At 35.7% G+C, this 19,374-nt stretch overlaps 1 protein-coding gene across 1 annotated transcript; it reads left to right on the plus strand.

The window, feature by feature from the left end:
• The first annotated feature begins 3,783 nt into the window (after positions 1 to 3,783).
• Positions 3,784 to 12,870, plus strand: C5H3orf38 (chromosome 5 C3orf38 homolog). Its single transcript, XM_026664006.2, has 3 exons — positions 3,784 to 4,099; positions 6,483 to 6,703; positions 10,622 to 12,870. The coding sequence occupies exons 1-3, from the start codon at positions 3,961 to 3,963 to the stop codon at positions 11,207 to 11,209; spliced, it is 948 nt and encodes a 315-aa protein (XP_026519791.1). The 5' UTR covers positions 3,784 to 3,960; the 3' UTR covers positions 11,210 to 12,870.
• The last annotated feature ends 6,504 nt before the right edge of the window (positions 12,871 to 19,374 follow it).

The following is a 19,374-nucleotide window of genomic DNA, read 5'->3' on the forward strand; positions in this document are numbered from 1 at the left end:
TTGAAGCAATTCGAATTATAACACAAACAGACCTTTTTCAATTTACTTTTGTAAGTCATGCAAGATTGCACAAATATGGTACCTAAGTTATCTACTTTTGAGATAATTAAAATCCAAAAACATATATTTTGTAATATATTTGTACATCTTACTATATAGGAGATTTTATTAAAATATTTTAATACTTTATATTATTAAATGGGAGTTATTTGCAAATCTCAGTCTTCAATTGTGTCTTAATTGGAGTTTATTTAATTTGGTCAGATTAGAGAATAGGTTTTCCTTGTACAGGAGTCCTAAAATTAGCAATTTAAAATGACAGCATGTTTTAATATATCAATATATGAAACTCAGTTTTTTCAAAAAATAAAGTATTGATTTTCTGGGACCTCAGAATGAATTAGTAGTTTTAGTGTTTCATTTCTTAATCTGCATTAGGGGTGATGATATTTTAAAGATAACATTGTGCTAAGCTTGACTTCTAGTTATTACATAGGCACAGCTGTGCAGTTTGCATAATGATAATATAAAATGATTTGCTATTATTTTATTCCATGTTTTTTGACTAGCTGAACCTGTTATTTCCTATGGATCTGTCATCCAGGTTATAATCTAAAGCCCAAGTAAGGTGTGCCTGATACTGACACTTGCTGAGATGGATAATTAGTGCTGTGGGTATGAATCGGTAGCTATACTTCAGTATTCCCTAAACTGGGTTTTAATTTTCTAGATATGAAAAATATTCATTTTTCCACCAACTTTAGTTTCAGTAACTTTCTGCACTCTTAATTTACAGGCATCTAGGTATCCAGACTTATATCCAGGATATATAAGCTTTTCCTCAGGAAAACATTCCATTTCAAATTAATTCCAAATTATGTAACATCATAAATGTTTAGTATAAAACTGAAAGGGAAGATTAACCTTCTGCAAAATGTTCAGTTGTCCACTTGCTATGTTAGCAGTTTTAATCAAAAATAGTTGATTTGTTGTGCTTTACTACCAAACACTTAGGAGAAATTATACAAATGGTAACATTGCTAGGACACCTGTCTTTCAGTATTGGTTTGTCAGCTAATATCAATTGCTGTTAAACACTATGAGTTAGTAATTAAATTAGTGAGCCTAACTCCATAATTCTAAAATACACACTTTTGGAAAATATGTTGACTGCCCTTTTGTAAGTGATTACTATTTTGACTTTCCACAAGCTTTTAAAACAGGATAGGGATGTTTCTTTTTCGCCAGAAGAATTACATGAGTGACTTCAACCAATTACATGAGTGACTTGTTTGTCATGGGCAAGTTTTCATTATTGCAGGAAATAATGTTTTTTTTTCTAGTTAACTTAGAATTGGCATTGATATAGCAAAAGTGGTATTTCTTAAATGGCTTGTGTAATGCCCCCTTATCTCTTGTCTGAATGAGAAATAAAAAGTCAGCAGTAATCATTATGAAGTGCTTAGTGGATCCAGTTGAAAATGTGCTAGGGTTCCCTTGCCCCACCTAGAAAAATGTAAAAATTCCCAGCCAGAACAAGACTACTGCTGTATTTAAGTTTATGTCAACTAGTCTGAAAATTAAAGCTTAAAAGTTAAATGATTGTGTTAGTGTTGCCCAATGTTTTTGCCAGCTAATAAACACTTGGTATGCTACTCAGTTAATCTCCCCATCGAGTAAAGAAACTGCATGGCTGACAGTTTTTCTAACTAGATACCAGATATGTAAATAAGACATTATGTAAAAATAATACTGTACTTATTTCAAGCATCTCCATTAAATCTGACTCAAGCTAGGTACAATTATCATTTTTTCTGTTTTTTAAGGATAACCTCAGATCCTCCACTACCCTAAATATTGGCAGTGGTTCCCAAGTCATAGCCTTTAGAAGACAAACTTGTTTATCTATTTGGTTTGTCACAAGGCATCCTCAGTCATGTAAAAAAGTATTGATCTGCTATCTATAGAAATATCTCTGCCATCTATTTTATAGAAAAAATTGAAATGCTTATCTGTGGGAAAGGTTACTGGTACTTTGGTCTAGCCATATTCAATTAAACATCTAGAAACTCTATAGTTTGAATCATGTAGACAAGATTCAACATTTCTTGTTTAATGCCAAGGTGTAGGGTGGAATACTTTAAAGGGTTGTTGTTGTTGTTTTGCACAGTATAACACCTTGATTACATGCAGTGTGTGTATTTTTGAATTCTTATGTTTAATTTGTAAAAGCAATTACAGATTTAACAAGTGAGGAAATTTGTGCTTCCTTCTTGATGGTTAAATTATTCTGCATTTTATAAGAGTACAAATAAAAACTGAGCCATCAAACTGCAATAAATCAACAGTAGTATTTCATTTAATTTTTTTGTATTGTAAATAGATTTGTTCAATAAAATGTTATTGTTCAATAAAATATTAAAGATATGTCTGGAATTCTGGAAAAAAAACCATTTGATTTTGTTAGTTGCAATATTGCTATACAGCAGCTAGCAAGACATTTCATATATAGCTTTAATATATCCTGAAGCAGGTGACATTTAAATAAGTACTAACTTGCTTGAATGCACAATTTGGTAACATGAAACTGCAGAATATAGAACCCCAAATTTAATATGGGCTGTTAAGGTTTTTATTGGAAACAAAAGTTCTAATTACAACCTGATTTTTAAAAATCCAATAACAATATTGAGCCCAGGAATGGATTTTGAGAACCCAAATTGAACCATGTTTTTGTACTTTGTAAAAATATTTCCTCTGCTTCTGATCAGTGTCTTGAGGTGAGCTTATTTGCTTTTCTCTGAAATCATTGGGAATTAGAGGTCCTTCCTGTGAATCATTAACAAAATTTTCTGTTCAATCATGTTCAGTTCTCAACAGACTCAGAAAGTCCCATCAATTTTTTTGGCAAGGTTTTTCTGAAGTGGTTTTCCTTTGCCTCTTTCCCATGGCTGTGAGAAAGTGAGTGGCCCGAGGTCACCCAGCTGTTTTTGCGCCTAAGAGGGTCCTAGAACTCGCAGTTTCCCAGTTTCTAGCCTGATGCTGCACCAAACTGACTCATTCACAAGATTAATTTGCAACGAAAGAATCTTGTTTTGTTTTCTACTTTGTATCCTGAAGTTCCTTTTCTTAAAAACTAGCCTTACATTGTAACTCATATTTGGGATATTATACATTACCAAAGCGTGTGCGTAGTACCCATTTAGTCCCGTCATTAAGTGTATTTGGGGAAAAATATGTTTGTAACAATTTTGTTTTTGATATGACATTGCAAAATTTAACTTGGAAATATCTTTAGAGATGGCATCACTCTCTTGTTTTTTTTAATGAATCCTCCAATTATTATATCGTATATTTTAATATATATGACATAGTTTTCTGGAAGAATAATCTACAAATAAGTTGTGGTCAAAATAGCTGAACAGAAGATCCTCTTTAAAAAAGTGGAGAGAAATAAACGCGCGCCGGCACGTACTTTTTGTAGATTAATATTGTTTGGACTTTTAAGATCAAATTACAACAGCTACATACAATTACTCGAAAAAATAAAACTAATTGTAAAACAGGAAAGCACAAAATAGAGAAAAGTTTTCTTGTTTTGCAAAACCAGAGCTGGTATTCAAAGGACCATACATCTTGCCGAATAGATGAAGTACTGAAATTAATAATAAAAAACTCCACAAAGATTAATAATAGAACAGCCAGTCCAAGCCACGGAACTATAAAGGTCGCTTCTGTTCCAAGCCGAACAGTTTTCAACTCCGCTCTCCGTGTCGATTTGTCGAATTACGAAAGCAGGGGGGGGTGTGAGGCACTACAGGCGGAAGTGGCGTTGTTCAGCCCTGCGTCGCTCTGTTGTCAAGGTTTCAGGCTGCTGCTGCTGCTGCTGTGCGCTGCTGGTCTGGGCTTCCCGTCTCGCGCTCGAAGAAGCAACGCGCCTCCGCCCCCCCCCCCATCAACATGGCTTCGGCTGGGGCGGGGATGACCGAGCGCGAGCGGGACGGCTGCCGGGAGCTGTTGGAATTGCTCCAGACCGACGACCTGGTGGCTCTAACTAACACGGTGACCAGCCGCCTTGTGGAAGCCAGCAACCGCCAAGGTATATTAAGCGGCTAGAGAAGGACCTGGCATCCTGATGGGAGTTTGAAGGAGATTTGGGGCGTCCGCTTAAAAATACTTTTTGGCTTGAGGTTCATTAGTTCCAGCCTGGTATTTCCTAATGACCACTTACCAGAATGAGATGTATTCATTTCCTCACCCCTCTTACAGTCCAAGGGGTTCTTCAGCTGTGCCAGAAGTATTTGGGGCCTGCGACATCCTTCCAGCTGCATTCATACAGTGTGGTTTCACTCTCTCCTACTGGCGAGGCACAGGTGTTTTGCCATATAAATCGCCTGTCAGCAGATAACCTGCTTTGAAAATAGCTTGTAAACTGACGCAAGGCCCTGCGACTTCTATTCATCAACGATAATCAAGTTTCTTTAAACATCTTTAAAGAAAGGGTGATGGCGGCACATGATGTGGAACAAATATTTATCAGATATTCAATTTCTGGCTGTTATGGTTAAGGTTAGCCAGAGTAATTTATGGGAAATGTATATATGATTCTCTATTTTTTTGCAGCACTCTTTTCCCACTGTTGTATTTTGGTTACAGTACCCAAATGCCCATATCTTTTTCGAACATGTTTTAAAAGTAACATTTTTCAAACTAATGTTCCTTTTCTCAGTGTGAAAAGAGTTGTAAAAGTATTATGTAGGAATTCAAGAATGTAAAGACAATTTATCATTTTGCTAAGGCAGGTTTTTCCTTTTAAAAAATAAGCTGTTTTAATAAAAATCTTACATTGAGAACTATTGCAACTAACATTGCAGCAGTTTTCCCATTCTGGTACAGAAGGGAAAAATTCAACAAAAACATTAGCTGTACATTTGTTTGTTTTTCCTTATGGTCTTCTGATAAAATATTTTACTAATTAAATATGTTAGCAGATACAATTAGTGTATTATTCCAATAGAAAACAATTTATTTGTTCAGATACTATTTATAGATGAATAGGAAAGTAATATGCCCCAGATATAGAGCAAACCATTATGATAAAATCATTTTGTACTGACTCTATTGTTACTTGACTGATGATTTCATACAGCTTTCATATCAGTAATAGTAGCACATCTACAGCATATTACAGTATATGTTAGTGTTGCTGGTAACTTAGTAAATAAATAATTTAATATTTAAGTAAATAATTAAATATTTGAAATATTTTAAAATATTTGAGCAATATTAAAAGTGAATGGTGTTCATGATCTTTGAAAACATAAATTCTATTTAATATGCTTATGCACATAATTAAAAATGCATCAGTTTTATTCAGTTTTTTTCTTCTGATTGCTAGTCTAAGCAGAAAATTCACTTTCCATTTTATCTTTACAGTCAAAATAAAGCTTCTTAAAATGTTCTTCTCACATTTAACGATGTGTACTATTGGTCTATATTTCAAAATACACCAAATGAAGTAATAGGTCAATGTTCAAAACAAATATGATTTCCTTGCTACAAGCAAACTTCAGTTTTTAGAAGTTTGAGAAGCTATAACAATAAAGGATCAAAAGTATAAATTGCTAGTAAAGATTCAAAGTAATGTGTAATTTTTAACTAATTTTTTAAATGAAATATACACCTTGATCCAGCGCTCTTATTTCCTAAAAAGGAATTCTATGACTGTCTATATCAGGGGTGTCAAACTCCTAATGTCAAATTGTCACATGACATATTGCAACTTTCCCCCCCTTCACGAAATGGGGTGAGTGTGGCCAGCACATGATGAATCCGGCCCACGGGCTGCAAGTTTGACACCCCTGGTCTATATCTTTTTAAATTAAGTCTTATTACAAAACATTCATAATATAGGAAGTTGCTTTATTTGTGTCACATCATTGTCTACCTAAGCCAATATTGTTGCATTAATTGCAAGTGGTTTCCAAAAGGTCCAGTCAAGAGTTTTTCTAGATGGACAAAAAAATGTGCTACAGAATTATGGATTATGAATGGCAGTTTTGTTTCTTGCATTATTGACCAGGTCTTTTGCTAGTGGGGCATTTCATAGGCCAGGGGTAACATATTGCTTTTCTCACTAGGGATGTTGAGACTTGATTACAGAATTTTTTATTTTAGTGGATAAAAGGGTTTTCTACATTTTAGCAAAAATCACAGAAAGCTGATTCTTTAATCCACAATTACTAATAATTATGTTTAACAGATCTTTATAGAATGGCTTTTTCTGTACTATGTCTTTTGCTAACTTTCCCCCAATATAAAATTCCTGGAGCACCTTCAGCAGCAAAACTGCAATCTTTATGTTACATATTTATAATTCAGAAATATATTTTCAGAATTTTAGATTTACAATTAAATTGCTAGTTTTCTTTTGCAATAAAATTGACTTTAGGTAATATATCTATTTCTGAATTTGTTTATAGAAGCCATAAATGTCATCTTGCTGTACAGTCAAAGTGCTGAAGAGCTGTTGAAAAGAAAGAAAGTATTTCGAGAGATAATCTTCAAGTACTTGGCAACAAAAGGAGTTATAGTGCCACCTTCTTCTGAAAAACACCAGCTTGTTTATCGTGTAAAGGAGTACTGGTGTGAAGGGCTGAATGTCTGTGCATCAGAGCAAACATATATTAATCCTAGTATACAGGTGAGGTACATAAATAATATTAGGAAATGCCAAAAATATTTTTACAATTATATTTAATTATTGAAAAAATAATACACTTAAACTGCTCTTCAGTAGATTTGCAAAGAACATTTGTGATTTCTTTTTTAGTCATTGCTTGGAGTTCATTTACTTCATCTCTCGGTTGGCAGAGAGGTCTTGGGAGACTTCAGTCTGCCTTTCATGGGAGTTGGTTCTGAGGTGACCCAAGAGTTCATAGTCACCAGAACAGCCAAAAAAACATCCAGAGTCTGACATTAGACAGTGGTCACACATGGATCTCGTATTTCTTTTGGAGCAGTGACTGTGATCTGAAATTGGGGAAGCTTTGGTGTCCTCTTGTCATGGTAATATCACACCCTGATTACCATGGGATTCTCTGACACTGCCATCCACTGCAAATAAGTTAGATCCATTAGATTAGTCTATGCCTGGCAACTGATGGACCTTGATGAGTTTTAGAGGGATCTGTGGGTTGTTCCTGCTACTCTGCTGTATGATCCATCTGAAGACATGGCAACCGCTTGGAATAAGAGGGCAACTGATGTCTTGATCTGATTTTGGGAATGCAACCTCTAACATCTTGTGGATCCTGACACTCACTGTAGTTCATGGAGGAGTTAAGGGGATTGAAATGAAAGAAGAGACATTTAAAGTTGCTGGCATTCTATAAGAATGAACTTGATGAAGGTTAGAGTATGGAAGACATACCTTGTGGTGGTAAGAGCAGCAAAGCATCAGTACTTCTCCAATACTTCTATTGTGTCCCCGATAGCCATCTTGCTCTTTTGGGTAACACATGGCCTCATGCAGAAGAATTTGTTCAATATCTATTATATAAATTCACTTGAATGCGTTGAGAGTTGAATACTGGCCTTGTTGCAAGTATGAAGAGATACCTGGGCAGGAATCTTTCCTGGTTACCTGGGAACTGTTTGAGCCTATTGAATTGACTAAGTGTACATAGTCCTTAGGACTCTGAGCTCAGCCACCAGCTCTTTAAATCCATACCCCTGTTGGCTGGTTAAGGGACCTGGAAGATGTTGTGTAAGTGGATTCTAGTGGTTATTTGATTGAGGGGATTGTTCCATTACCTCTTTAAAAACCATGGTTTGCTCACTTCTCAAGAAGTCTTTGCTGGACCTGATTATATTGGAGAATTTTCTTCCGGTATTGAACCTTCCCTTTTTTGAGAATGTGATTGAGAAAGTGGTTGTGCAATAATTTCAGAAGGCCCTAGATAAATTGGATTATCGATCTATTTCCATCAGACCCAAATGGCATTTGTTGCATTTTTGAACAATCTCTGGCATGAGCAGGATGAGTTTTGCTGATTTTCTGGCTGTTTTCAATACCATCAATCATGATATCCTTCTGGATCAACTCAGAGGGTTGGGAATAGGTATTGTGCATTTGCCTCTTTTCTTTGGGGGCAATTCCAGTTGGTGATAGGGGAAGAAATCACATCCTCGGTCTTTATTGTGTGGGGTGCTGCTGGGTGAGCTCATCTGTTGCCGGGGGTGAGGTATCATCAGTATGCTGATGATATATAATTATACATCTCTGTTTTTGGTGAACTAGACAATTTTGTGAGTGGCTTTTGCTGCCTAGAGACTGTGGGTCTTGATGGGTAATAACAGGCTTCAATTGAACCCTTTCAAGTCTGAATGGCTTTGGGTTTTGGGGTCACCAGTTCTAGAACTGTCCCATATTTGGTGCTGGATGAGGTTGCACTGCCCCACACAAACCCTATGTGCAATCTGGGAGTTCCCTTAGAATTACAATGACTGTAGCAGCTGTGATCATGACTTGGAGAGCCTTTATTCAACTTTATTGTGCATCAGTTGTTCCCATTCCTAGATCAAGTAGCTTTACTCATAATCACCTCCTGGTTGGACTACTGTACTGTGCTTTATGATTTACATAGGCTTGCTCCTGAAGAGTATCTATAATGGGTAGTTATGCTATTGGTTTGAACTCCGAGTTTGGCAATTTGGTTGCAAACGTTTTGAGATATTGTCAGTGTGTTTTGAATTGATGAAATATTTGCAACCAAATTGCCAAGCTCAGAGCTCAAACCAATAACCTAACTACCAACACAAGTATTAATATTCAAACACATTTCAATGGATAGTTATGCATGGTTTCAGAATAAGACATTACGTTTTTGCTCCATTGGTCTGTTTCTGAGTTCAAGATGCTGTTTTTGACCTTTAAAGTTCTACACATAGCATGAAATCACACTTTTTGAGGGGCCATCTCTCTCCAATTATATCTACTTATCATACCAGATCCATCAGAGAGGTCATGTTGTGGCTCCCATCAGCTGGTGAATTTCATTTGGTGGGTCCTAGGCAGCAGGCTATTTCTGTTGTGGCTTCTGCTTCATTGAACATCCTTCCCACTGAAGTGACACTAGCTTCATCTTTTTTAATGTTTCTGAAGTCTCTTATGACCTGATTGTGTCATTGGGCAGGAAGACCCCAGGGGACTAGCAAAATATTATGATGACTCCAGTGGAATTAACATCTGTTCTCCACCTAATGCTCTTTAAAATTTTTGTTTTAGTTATATAACTTTCATGATTTTAATTTTATAGTTTTTAATAATATTAGTGTATGTTATTTTCAACTTTGTTGTATGCCACCCAAAGTCACTGATTTGTGACAGTCATATAAATATGACAAATAAATACAATTGTTCACTCATGTTATTTTTATTATTATTGTATCCTACTTAAATGAAATTTAAAAATGTTAAAAACAAAAGAAAACCCTTTTCTTTGTACCTGCTTGTTTTATTAGTTTCTAATAACTATCTTTTCAACTATAGAACAAGTAGGATTATCATATAAAGTTGTATATTTTATATGTAATTCTAAAAAGGTGAAACACATTCTTTTCCTGCCGTGATATTGACCTTTAAAGCCCTGCATGGCATGCCTTGATATATCACACACACACACACACACACACACACACACACACACACACACACTATAAAATGTCACTATTAGCAATTAAGAGATTAAAAATAAAAATATTCAGGTTCTTCAAATAAATAAGAATATACATAACTCACAATATCCTTCAATTAATCATTCACATTCACTCCATAAAATTCACTATTGTTCTCTTATTTAATTCTAAATTTTCATATATAAGATTTTTTAAATTGTATTAAAAAGGCACTGAATCTTAATAACTTGTCTATATATTTTAGAGATATATTTCATAATACATTTTACTGTGGCCTTAATAATTTGAAAGTGGTAGATGTAGAAAATGTTTGTTTCCTCAGTTATAACTCACTAGGTTTAGGTATGAAAAACTGTATTTTGCCTTATTAAAATCACTGCTTTTTCTTGGACAGTCATGTTGAATATTAAAAGATTAAACAGTTTTAAAGTAGAATCTTTCCAAACTTCTTCTTTTTTTGTCAGAAGTCATAAACATTGACTTCTATGATAGAATTAATTTGAAAAAATTGACAAGTTTTATCATTTTATGTAATATAAGTAACAGTGATGGGCAGCAAACATTCTATGAAATCATTCACAATTATCCTTAAACCATTTTTTAACAAACATGTTTGAAACCTTTTATGAAGTAATTTGCAGTGTATCACACTCTAAATAGAACCAGAAACAAATTGTAAAAAGAAATATAAATTCTCCATTTGTTCTATAAAATGGCTTCAAATAAATTATTATCCAGGCCCTTAGGTAATCCATAAATAAAGCATGTACATTCATAGATACTATTTCAAAGCAAGGACCATTTTCCTGTTACTGTTTCTTTCCACTTTCTCTGAATTTTTTAGGATTTGTCTAATTATTTCTTGTTATTTTATAAAGTAAAAGTTATTATTCTATTCTACTTTATGTTTCTTATTTTTCAGCAACAAGAAGATGGAGGAACACGAGGAGATCAAGATGACAACAACGAGTGTCACAATCTGGCAGAAGAATTTTGTCAGTGGTATTTTAGAATGCTAAACTCTCAGAACCCATTGATTGGAGAACCACAACAAGAATGGGGACCACAACATTTTTGGGATGATGTAACTCTAAAATTTTGTTACAACACCTCTGAACAAAACATGGAAGAGTACTCAGGTGCAGAATTGGTGAGCCTTCGCTTGCTGTCATTAGTGAAAGAAGAATACCTCTTCCTGAATCCCAACTTGAATGCAGGTGGCCTGAAGTGTACAGTTTCACGACATGGATTAGTTGTGGTAGCAATAGCTGGCACAGTTCATAGAAGTACTTCTTGTTTGGGAATCTTTGAACAAATCTTTGGCCTCATCTGCTGCCCGTTGAGGGACAATACGTGGAAAATCAAGTTTGTCAATTTAAAGATTGTTGGCCAGAATGCCATAGAGCCTGGGACCCATATAGAAAGACCACACATAAAATACGAGCAAGAAGAACTGCAGGAATTTTGTGTGTCCAAGGAACTTGCCTTGATTGACCCTCAAAAATACTGAGTGTTCTGTTTGCAAAATGAAGGAGAAAAGTATGTGGGCCTTGGAAAATACAGCAGGAGAGCATATTCAAAGTATTCAGTAATTTATTTGCTGTTTTTTTATTCATGCTTTCCTACTATGAGATAATCCTGACTACTGATCATAGAGATTTGCTGCTGGTAATTGTTGGCTTGGCTCTTGCCCCCAAATTTAGAATTTGAAAAATTACTTTGGCAGATTATTTTCTAAATGAGAAGGGAGAGAAAGTGAGAAGACACTCCTACTTTCCTGTCAACTGCTGCAAATTATTGATATAGAGGATGGGTGGGAGTGAATAGCCAGAAAGAATCAAGTATATATGAGAAGCATAAAGCACTGGAGATATAATATTGTCATCTTGACTGCTTGTAGCTTCCCTTTTCCCTTTGGGGTAAAAAAATACAGAAGTGTGATAAGTTTGTAAGAGTTTCTTTTTCCAAAGGCTTAATTTTAACTCTTAGTTAAATAACTTTCACAGTTTAATCTCAGGGTTGTACAAAACAAATAATTTTTGATTTTTGATAGAATTTATTAAATATTATTAAAATGATTGTTACTTAAATCAGTATATGAATGAAAGGCTAGTGCCAAATTTAATAGCGGATTTTCATGGGGAATTTATGAAACAATGTAACTTTCCTCCATAAAATGCTTTGAAATTTATCTTATTTGTTATGTACAACCCTTATTAATGTAGCTATTTACCTATAACAAACATACTTTTAAAAATACAGGACAATTGTGAAATTATAAAAAAAAACAAGCAATTTGTGGCAATTATTATATCTGGTTTATTTCACTTACACTACTTTTTATTGTTCCTAATAAAAATTGCAATCTTCAGACTAATTATAAAAAGACAATATTTTTACTACTTCAAATAATTGTGAAAGAATCAATTCGTACTACTACTACTTATTACTTTTATTGTAGAAAAACCAACAGTGAACAACATAAAGCTAGCTACCAGGTTTTGAACAATTTGTTTATGAATCCTTAAAAGTAAAAATCAAATATGTGATGTTATTATAGAATGTAAAATAACATTTTATTTTGTTTTTGGGTTTCCTGAGTGATAAAGATTTAAAAGATATGTGTCATTACAAATAGAGACTTTGTATTTTTGAACAAAGGTATTTAAGTGCATTTCTGCAATATCTACAATCATTTATACATACTGTATATGAGGATTATTGCTAATATAAATGCAATAGCCACTGCTAGTTAATAGTTTTTTTTAATATGAGACAGTTGTTTTTAACAATACTTTGGTCTGAAATCTGGTAGATTTATCTCGTTTGTGTCCAGATAAAATTTGTTACTGCTGGAAACTGAAACTAAAAGTTGTATTTTCCATTATTGCCCCCTTTTTATTTGGATCCTTTTTAAGAGCTTGTACTGACATATTTTTATCATTTCTTTTAAAATCAAAATCACATTGTAAGAGTTGGAAAACTCCTTGAAGTTTATCTAATCCAATTTCATGTCTGGTTCAGGAATCTACTCCTACATTATCTTTGGCAGATATATATCCACATCTTGTTTAAATATTTCCACCTAAAGAAAGTCTTATCATCTTCCAATTATTACCATTACAAAATTGTTTCTGATATCCAATAAAAATCTATTTCTCTATAATTTAAGTAAATTGCTTGTTGCCTTGTGGGCATGTTGGTCAATGTCCTTGTTAAAATATGATGCTCAGAAATACTCAGTACTCTAGTCATCAACACCAACAGAGCAACAATTATAGATCTTAATCTTGATACTGTACTTATATCAATAAGCCTATGGTTGTATTTGTATTTACAGCTGTATCACTGTTGTCTCATATTATAGGAAGATAAAGACATTGCACATTCTCTTATTTTTCCTTCCAGCAACTCTGTGGTATAGGCTGGATAGAATTTGTCCCAAATCATCTGGTAAACATCGGTGGATGAGGGTGGACAAATCTGGATCCACTGGTGCTAGTCTAGTACCTAACCTCTACATCAGTTTTTCAACCCTTTCTGGGTTTCAACCCTTTCTTTCACAGATTCTACCACTTTTAAGATATGGCAATACTTGAGTACCATCAGTCGCTTAGCAAAGCGTCAAAAACTTGATGACTAAAAAAAAAAGGAAAAAAGTGATAAAGTACAGATAGTCTTTGACTTACAATAGTTTGTGTAGTGATTGTTACAACGGCACTGAAAAAAGTGACTTATAATCATTTTTTACACTTACGACTGCAACATCCCCAGGGTAATGTGATTTATATGCGGATGCTTGGCAACTGATTCATATTTATGATGGTCGTAGTATTTCAGAGTCATGTGATTCTCTTTTGCAACCTTCTGACAAGTAAAGTCAATGGGGAAACCAGATTCATATAACCATGCTACTAATTTAACAATTGCAATGATTCACTTAACTAATGTGGCAAGAAAAGTCGTAAAATGGGACAAAATGATTTAACAAATTTCTCACTTAGCAAGGTAAATTTTGGGCTCAGTTGTGGTCGTAGGTTGAGGACTATGTACACCCACCTACCACACTTTTAATGGAAACTGACATTAGTCTTTGCACTATTCTATGCCCTTTTCTTCCTCTGCTTGTCTCAAAGAAGCCTCTTCTCTTGTCTCTCCATCCCCTTTTCTTTTCCCATTGCCCTTTTTTCCTTTCCCTTTTGCCCCCAAACCTTTTATATCCTCTCTACCCCCTCCTTTTCGGTACAGCTCCAGCTGACTCCGCTCCCCAAGGCTGCACACTGCCCCTGGAAAAGCTGATCAGCTAGAGCTGTGTGCGCCGATCCTGGGCTTAGCAGAGTCCTGTCAACACCACAGCTCCAGCTAACTCTCCCACTGGCATGTGTAGCACTGCCACCACTTCAACTCATCCCCCCCACTACACTTTTACACCTTTTTTTGGTTACACTTTAAAAAAACGTTTGCAACCTGTCGTATGTGTATCTCCTGCCAGGTGGTGAAGTATCACCAGTGGTATGCGTACCACAGGTTGAAAAGCACTGCTCTACACCATACTAACTCTCAAATTTGTAATTTGAAATTTCGTAAGGAAATTATATTCATGTTGCTGAAATATTCCCCATTGGTCTAGTTTAGATCTTCCTGAATCTTGGGATAGTCCTTGGAGATCTTTGCTGTTCCATCACTACTCCCATTTTTATTTTTTTTTGATACATACTTGTTGAGTAAAGCATGATTGTACCATCTGCTATTTCTCTAACAGCATTGCAGACCAGCTCATATTTTCTTCTCTATTAAGATGTGGAAGACTTTGCCAAATGTGTTGAAATCAAGGCACACTATATTCACCACATAAGCGTGGTTTACTAAACCATTCACTCTACCAAAAAAGATCAGATTTGTTCAGCATGACAGTTTGAATAAGCTTGGTTCTGTCAAATAATGCATAGTTAAAAATAATCTGTTCCAAAGTTTTACTAGATAGCATCAATTTTGTAAATTATGTGAGTTCTTTTCACTCCATCAACAGCTTTTTGAAGTGAAGAGCTATGAAATGACATCTGCATACTCCTTCAAGACTGATGTAACTGAGTTGGTTCTCTAGAAATTCATTCATGGTAGCTCAGTGCTTCCATAACTACTCAGCTTGCATTGGCAGTTCCTCTTGTTATAAATTGTTCTGCTTAAGTCCACTTAGGCCCAGTTGCCATCTGTTCTCAAACTAGAATTCAAGAACACAAATTTCTTCCTATCATCTGTTACCATCCTTTCATCTTATGTTAGGAGCAGGCCCACAATTTGCTTTTTCTCCCATTATTACTGGTACAGTAAAAAGAGATACTTTTTATAGTCTTCAGTTTTTCCTTAAAGCTGTTTTTTGTTTAAGTTTTTCTAATTTGAGAGAGAGAGAGAGAGAGAGAGAGAAGGAGGAGGAGGATGAGGAGGAGGAGGAGGAACAGCCAACAGAGAGGTTGTGGAGAAAACGGGAAGGGTACAGGCCGGCTGGGTATTCAGAGGAAGAACCAGGCCCATCCTCTCTTCATCCTAGGGCACACAGGAGCGGGGGAGGAAAGGGCCTTGATCCCCTTCATGGGTTGCAGCTGTGAGGACTGTTTAAAAGGACAAACTGTTGAGCCAGTGCTGGAAGCAAAACGTGAAAATATTTCTAGTTTGTCTGTTCTTATCTCAGTTTTGGCGTCCTTCCCAGAGTGTGTATTTCGATATCTGTGGACATCTTCAAGCCCTTATCTTGCCTTGTCTCAATTGCTTCAGCGTGGTTTGTGTTGTTTTTTCCTATTTATAATTTATATGTATTTTGAGTTTGAACGGAAGTTCTTCCTTTTCACACCTGTTTGTGGGGGAGTTTTTTCTCCAGTCAATGATAATTGGACCTTTGAAGACAAGTTGAAGGAATTAAAGGGACTTCACCTGTTTTTGTGACTCTGTTGCTATTGTATCCCACCCTGGGTCATCACAACTTTTTAGTTCTTAGCTCAGTAGAAAGCTCGATATATAAATCTACAATAGTATTGTAAGCTGTTCCCCATGTTTTTTTCTTATTTGAATAGTGTACAATAGTATTTCCAATATCTTATTTTTGAGAAATTCCCAACCCACCTGCACTTTCTTTAAAAGGATTTTTGTCCATAAGAACCTACATAATGCCACTCTAAGCCTCTTGTGCCTGGTTCAGAAATTTAGTGTGCTGCATGTATGCTCCTACTCAAAACGAACTTTCTTTAGAATCTGGCAGCCATCACATCATCATTTCCTCCTGAGGTTCCACTGTTTTTACTTAATTAGCTCTTCCCTATTAGTTATCAGATCTATACAAGGCAATTCTTTTGTCAGTTCTTTAACTTTTGAAAAATGAAACTTTTTGTGACCATGCAGTCTTGGCAGAGTTGGCTTTCCAGATAGTTGAATCTCTCTTCCCTGAAAGTTCTATAATGTAGTACAGAAGGGCAATTACCCATCTTCATCCTGGCTTGATTATCTATAAAGCAGTAATTTCACTGATATTTTTCTCTTCCTTTTATTCTTAGCTGAATGCTCTTTGCTGGACTTTTATGGTCAAATGCCTAGATCTTTACATGAAACGTTTCCTTCACAAATAATGTCAGTTTTGTCAAAGGAGGCCTATTCAGTTTGAATTTGGTATACCTTCCAACTCTTGCATTTTAAGTCATGAATGTCATTCTGGCATTTTTCAGTAATGACTACTAAATTATATTTGCCTTTCTGAAAGGAAGTGTTTAATTCTTGCTGCTTGTTTTCCGTACCCTAAGAATTTATACCAAAACACTGCAAATATTGGGTCATGTAACTTGATATATTGTTTCCCACATATGCATGCTCATTATTGGGTGCCTCCACTACCTGTATATTACTATTAGTCTTCTCCCCAACACTTATGATCCTATTATTTTCTGGGCTATCTCCTCTCTCTCGTCAGGTAAGTTTGCCAGGTTCTCCCTAATCTTTTTTTTTTTGTACAGGTAGTCCTTGACTTTATGACCACAATTGAACCCAAAATTTATGTTGCTAAGTGAGATGGTTGTTAAGTGAGTTTTTCCCCATATTACAACCTTTCTTGCCACAATTCTTAAGTAAATCACTACAGTTGTTAAATTAGTAACATGGTTGTTAAGTGAATCTGGTTTACCCATGACTTTTCAAGAAGGTCACAAAAAGTGTTCACATGACCTCAAGAAACAGCAACCATTGTAAATGTGAGTCAGTTGCCAAGCATCTGAATTTAGATCATGTGACCACAAGGATGCTGCAAGGTCTTAAGTTTGAAAAATGGTCATAAGTTACTTTTTTCAGTCTCACTATAATTTTAACTGCCACTAAATAAACTCTTGTAAGTTGGGGACTACCTGTGTTTCCTAATCTGCATGAGATGCAGTTGTTCTCTTTCTGGGAGCCTCTCATAAAAACCCCCCACTAGCATTCAGAGGATCCAGACCATTTGCACTGGCACTATCTGCATGCCAACTTTTTTTCTTGCAGTATTTGCTCACTTCTTGGGCTCTGTGCTGACCTAATATAGGCTGCTTGCGTAAAAACAAAAGGCAAAATATCTTTGCAAAAGTGCACGAATCAATTACTCAGTTGAAGTAATGGTAGAAAAAGGTTCTACAGTTCTTGCTATGTTTAACTCAAGGGCAACTTTACTTTTTCCTAGTGCGTGATCACTCAATCTACTAGGCAAATTCCATCCTGCTACGAACCAATCTGGTAATCCTCTCTTCCATCTACACCAATCAATAGGCTGGGGAGAGGGAGGGGCAGAGGTTAAGAACGGTGTTTTATTTCTAAATGGGTAATGTGTGAATCACAAGAAGAGGTAATGCTAATGTGGAGCTCATTTAACACATGACTTATTCATACAATCAAAAATGGCGAATGCATTTTAGTGAGGGAAGAAAAAACCCCAGAGTGTATTGCCAAAGCCATTTTGAAAGAATACATTCTTTCTGGATAGTGTGGATATAAGGCAGTCCCAGGGGAGTTCTCTGTTAAATGTGTTGACTGTTTTAGATTGCCTATGAATAAATCATCAATGTGAGTGAGAGAGCACCACCTTGAGATTCACCTTGTGTTGTTTTTTTCAGCTTGTTACTTCTGATGCCTTTTTAAAAAAATATTAAATGGTGAATTGATGCAAAATGATTTCCTCTTGTGGTAGAGGTACTCATAGGAGTAAGTCATGTCAAATACACGTTCTAAAAAATGAAAGGAAGAATTGAATAACTTATCTAAAAAGGCGGTGCATTTCTTTCATGCATGCAAGAAAAAGTACTAATCTTGCTTTTGGAACAGAGAACTGCTATTGAACCCATTCATCAATAATGTAAGTGCTATCTATTTCCTCTGTCCAGATTACCTCTATCAGAGACAATTCATCTGCCATTGATAAAAATTGAACTCAGCCTTGCTGTTTTTGAAAGCTAGCCTTCTCCCAACTGGTCAACGATGTCAAGCTGTGATTTAAAAAGAAAGAGAGAGAGAGAGAGAGAAAAAAAAACCTTTACTGGTGCTAGGGTATACTGTACAGGGAAATGTTATCCATGACAGCTGTCAGGAAAAAAAATGAGAGGGAGCTGGCTGACAACAAAATTTCAACTGACCTGTTAACTAACCCCTGTCTGAGAAACTGGATCCCTATAGGCTTAGGACTCAGACTGAATGAGCATCGGGATGACAAAAGAATAGCCCACACACTTTACTTGACTACAAATTGTAACAATCATATCAGTGGGAAGATTGGAAGAGGAATTGCTTTCCTTCAGCACCTGTTTCCCCTATATTTACACTCACTCGGAATAAGAAAAATAATGTAATTATATTGTAAGAAAAATAAGGACATTTGACTGAATAAATGCAGCAAGATATAATAAGTGAAGTGGCTATTAGAAGACCTGCTGCATAAATATCTTTACATTTGGTAGTTGTTGGCTAAAATAGTCACATTACTACTTAAAAGTTGACAATATGTTAGGAAAAATTTATTTGTGGCTGATTAGGTATTTTAGAAATAGGAAAACTACCAGTGATGCAGACTATAAGAATGAAAGACCATGTCAAGAAATACACACCAATAATTCAGACTTTTAATTATTTGACTTCACTATTGAGCATTCACACCTACACCCATATCCTGTATCTTTTTATAGCAGTGTTTCTCAATCTTGGCAGTTTTAAGATGTGTGGACTTCAGCTTTAAGATGTATGAACTAAGAAGTTCACACATCTTAAAGTTGCCAAGTTTGAGAAACACAGTTCTATGGCTTGTTGGATTGTTAGGGACACTCAACAGGTGCATTGCTTGGAAATGATTTTAATTTTCTTCTCTGCCTCAAGCAACCAAGTATCTTGGCCACCCCTGAAGTAGTAGTTGGATAGGAGCAGGGGTGGGTTTCTACCAGTTCTGTCCACCTCTGTAGAACCAGTAGCTCTGAAGAGCAGCAGACATAGAACCAGTTCTATGTCTGCTGATGTTCTTGCCCACCCGCCTACCTGGGTCTTTATTTCCTGATCTTCATTTCCTGATTTTTCAACTTCAGCTGCCGAACGAGGTACAGCTGCAATTAAAAAAACAAGAAAAGAGGGCTGTTTCAAAGGCTGCTTCTCGGCATGCAGTGTGCTAATGACGATTAACAGGTGCGC

This window comes from Notechis scutatus, chromosome 5, assembly GCF_049901735.1.
Source record: "Notechis scutatus isolate UNSWTSFEM ecotype Mainland chromosome 5, rNotScu1.2, whole genome shotgun sequence".
In the NCBI taxonomy this organism is placed as follows: domain Eukaryota; kingdom Metazoa; phylum Chordata; class Lepidosauria; order Squamata; family Elapidae; genus Notechis; species Notechis scutatus.

Excerpts from the sequence above, each read along its gene's own strand:
- C5H3orf38 (XM_026664006.2), top strand. The coding sequence starts at position 3,961 with ATGGCTTCGGCTGGGGCGGGGATGACCGAGCGCGAGCGGGACGGCTGC. Across the intron at positions 4,100-6,482 it reads GGAAGCCAGCAACCGCCAAG|AAGCCATAAATGTCATCTTG; the intron begins GTATATTAAGCG and ends ATTTGTTTATAG. Across the intron at positions 6,704-10,621 it reads ATATTAATCCTAGTATACAG|CAACAAGAAGATGGAGGAAC; the intron begins GTGAGGTACATA and ends CTTATTTTTCAG.